The 2,868-nt window shown below is 38.5% G+C and overlaps 1 gene segment (V, D, J or C); it reads right to left on the bottom strand.

Moving 5' to 3' along the window:
- Positions 1 to 87: 87 nt before the first annotated feature.
- On the bottom strand, positions 88 to 758 carry LOC107301890. The segment is given in 2 exon segments: positions 88 to 464; positions 564 to 758. Coding segments are annotated over 2 exon segments (417 nt in total).
- Between the last annotated feature and the right edge of the window lie 2,110 nt (positions 759 to 2,868).

Raw genomic sequence — 2,868 nt, 5'->3', positions numbered from 1 at the left:
ATCAAATTTTGGGTTTCGCTTGCTATGATGTAAATGTATGGGCTGCTTCTCTGTTGGAGTGCACAAATCCAAACTTCTATGACTGAATCAATTTGGAGAACTGCTCAGAGAGCGAGAAAGTTCTTGGTAGGCTTCAGATTCACTTCCTCTCACTGTGCCTCTAGCACAGTAATAGACTGCCGTGTCTTCAGCTTTGAGGCTGTTCATCTGCAGATACAGCTGGCTTTTGGCATTGTCCCTGGAGATGGTGAAGCGTCCCTTGACAGATTCTGCATAGAGTTGCTTACTGGCATCGTTCCAAATAGTTGCAACCCATTCCAGTCCTTTTCCTGGAGCTTGTCTCACCCAGCTCATGCTAGAGCTGCTGAAGGTGAATCCAGAGGCTTGGCAGGAGAGACGGAGGGACTCTCCAGGTCTTCTCACATCCCCTCCAGACTCCAGCAACTGGATTTGAGACTGGACTCCTAAAAAAAAGTTTTTTTTTTATTTCATTTTTTTTAATGGGATTCCCTGCATATAGGAGCAGAACATGGAAATAAACTCTATAGGGGGGAAATAATTACCTTGGAAGACTACTAGTAAAAAGACAATGTTTAGCCACATTTTTGCTCACTCTAATGAGTGGAGGGAATTGACAACAGAGGATTCAGGAAACTGCACAGGTTTTATGTTGGTGGGTGCTATCTGAAGAGGGAAATGATGGGGCTCCTTTAAAGGGGAATTTGTGCCTCAATTTACATATCTGTTGGGATAAAAGAGCCAACAGATATGTAAATTGTCAACCCAGCTTATACGTAACAGCCGCCTGTAAATCCACATTTCAAATGCTTCTAGTCTCTTCAGGTGGCCTTCTGTCAGAGATCAACTCTCTACTCCATAGAGCAGGATAGAAAAAATATAGCATCTGACAAGCCTGATTTTCAGTCTTAGGCTTATGTCATGACTGCAGAAGATCTTTTTCATTCTGACCCCTCTTCTTATTTCTGCATCAGCTGAGTATTTTTGGCCTAGTCTCACATTTGCTACCTGATGCCAATACAGATTCTTTATGATTTGGATGTCTTTGTCATCTAGTCCCCCTTGTTTCTTGATTTCTAATAGTTTGCTGTGTCTTATTTTATCAAATGCCTTTTCAAAATCAATGAAGCACATGTAAACACTGTGATTGACATCTCTACAACGCTGTACAAGAACATGAATGCTGAATAGCGCATCTCATGTACCAAGATTGTTTCTGAAATCAAATTGTGTGTTACCTAGACACTCTTCAATTTTATTGTATATTCTTGTGTGAATTATTCTCAGGAATATTTTCAAGGCATGACTCATTAAGCTTATTGTTCTATATTTAGTACACTTCTTTGCATTTATTTTTTTGGGGATTGTCACAAAGGTTGATTTTAGCCAATCATTTGCTATCTTTCCTGTTTCATATATCCGATTGAAGAGCTGCAGTAAAAAATTCTTCCCATTGTCTTCCAGCAATTTAAAAATTTCTACTGGGATATCATCTGGTCCTGTGGCTTTTCTTGTTTTTGCTATTTTTATTGCATGTTCAACCTCCTCCATAGTGACGTTTGGTCCAGTTGTTATACTTCCAATATCTATATCATCCCAAGTGTCCTCAAAAAGTTCTTCAATATATTCCTTCCATCTTTTTAGTTTTTCCTCCTCATCTAAGATAATTTTCCCCTCTTTGTCAACTAAGTTGTTGGTTTTCCTTTTGTAGAGGCCTGCTGCTTCTTTCACTTTTTTGTGTAAATTGAAATTATCATGTATACGTTCTGCCTCTTCTATTTCCTTGCATCTCTTTGCAAACCACTTTTCTTTTGCCAGTCAATTTTTTCTTCTAATTGTTTTCTGCAATTCATTGTATTTTTCTTTGTTTTTATTTTTATAAGATCTTCTTTCATCCATGAGATGAAGAATTTCCTCCGTCATCCACTGTTGTTTCTTGTGGTACCCCTCTCTCTGTTTTGAATTTGTTACCTCTACTATTGCATTTTTAAATTTATTCCAGTTCACTTCTACATCATCATCATTCAGGTTGTTGGTTTCCCTTAATGATTTTCTAGTTCAGACATTGGAATTTCATGTAGCAACATTGCCCCCCAGTGTCAAAAATGTGGAGGTGAACCATGTTCCTTGTTCTCCAAGGAGATTCTTTTGCTGCAGGTGTTTCCTCACTAGGAGAAATGGCAGTTTGGATGTTTAGAAGTTTCACCCTGAAGTTTTATTTCCAGTCTTCTGCCATGATACTAAAGGGCAATATTCCATTCCATGTTATTATTTTTCCTGAAGATAGATCACCTTATAAACAGAGAAGTTGAAATTGGAATTTTTCAAGCCAATGTCATTGTCTTACAATTTTTTCCCACCAAACTATTTGGATGAATAGAAGGAAACGGTCCTAAGCTTCCCACTAGAAAAAGGGTCTTCAAACTTGGCCCTTTTATGACTTGTGGACTTCAACTCCCAGAATTCCTCCGCCAACGTGCCTGGCTGAGGAATTCTGGGAGTTGAAGTCCACAAGTCATAAAAGGGCCAAGTTTGAAGACCCCTGCACAAGAAGGTGATCAGTCTGCATTGGCTAATCAAGGATCTGGAACTGGATTTGTATTTATGAGGTTTTCCCTGTTTTTCATGTTAGGTGAACATGATAATAAAATCCCTTCATTTTGTTTTCATTTCAAGGAAATATTTGAAATACCTCCACACCTTGTCTGTGACAAACACCAATGGTAATTTATTTTATGAACATTCTCAGCTTCCCGGTGAGCCATATACCTTCCTGAGATATAAATAAAGGTATAATTAAAACTACGCAGTTCATTCTATTGGCAAGAAATTTCCTTCTTTCCCCCCAGA

The sequence above is a fragment of the Protobothrops mucrosquamatus genome, unplaced genomic scaffold (genome assembly GCF_001527695.2).
Source record: "Protobothrops mucrosquamatus isolate PMUCROS unplaced genomic scaffold, P.Mucros_1.0 scaffold18863, whole genome shotgun sequence".
Lineage (NCBI taxonomy): Eukaryota > Metazoa > Chordata > Lepidosauria > Squamata > Viperidae > Protobothrops > Protobothrops mucrosquamatus.
This window is presented reverse-complemented; position numbering and strand designations above follow the sequence as displayed.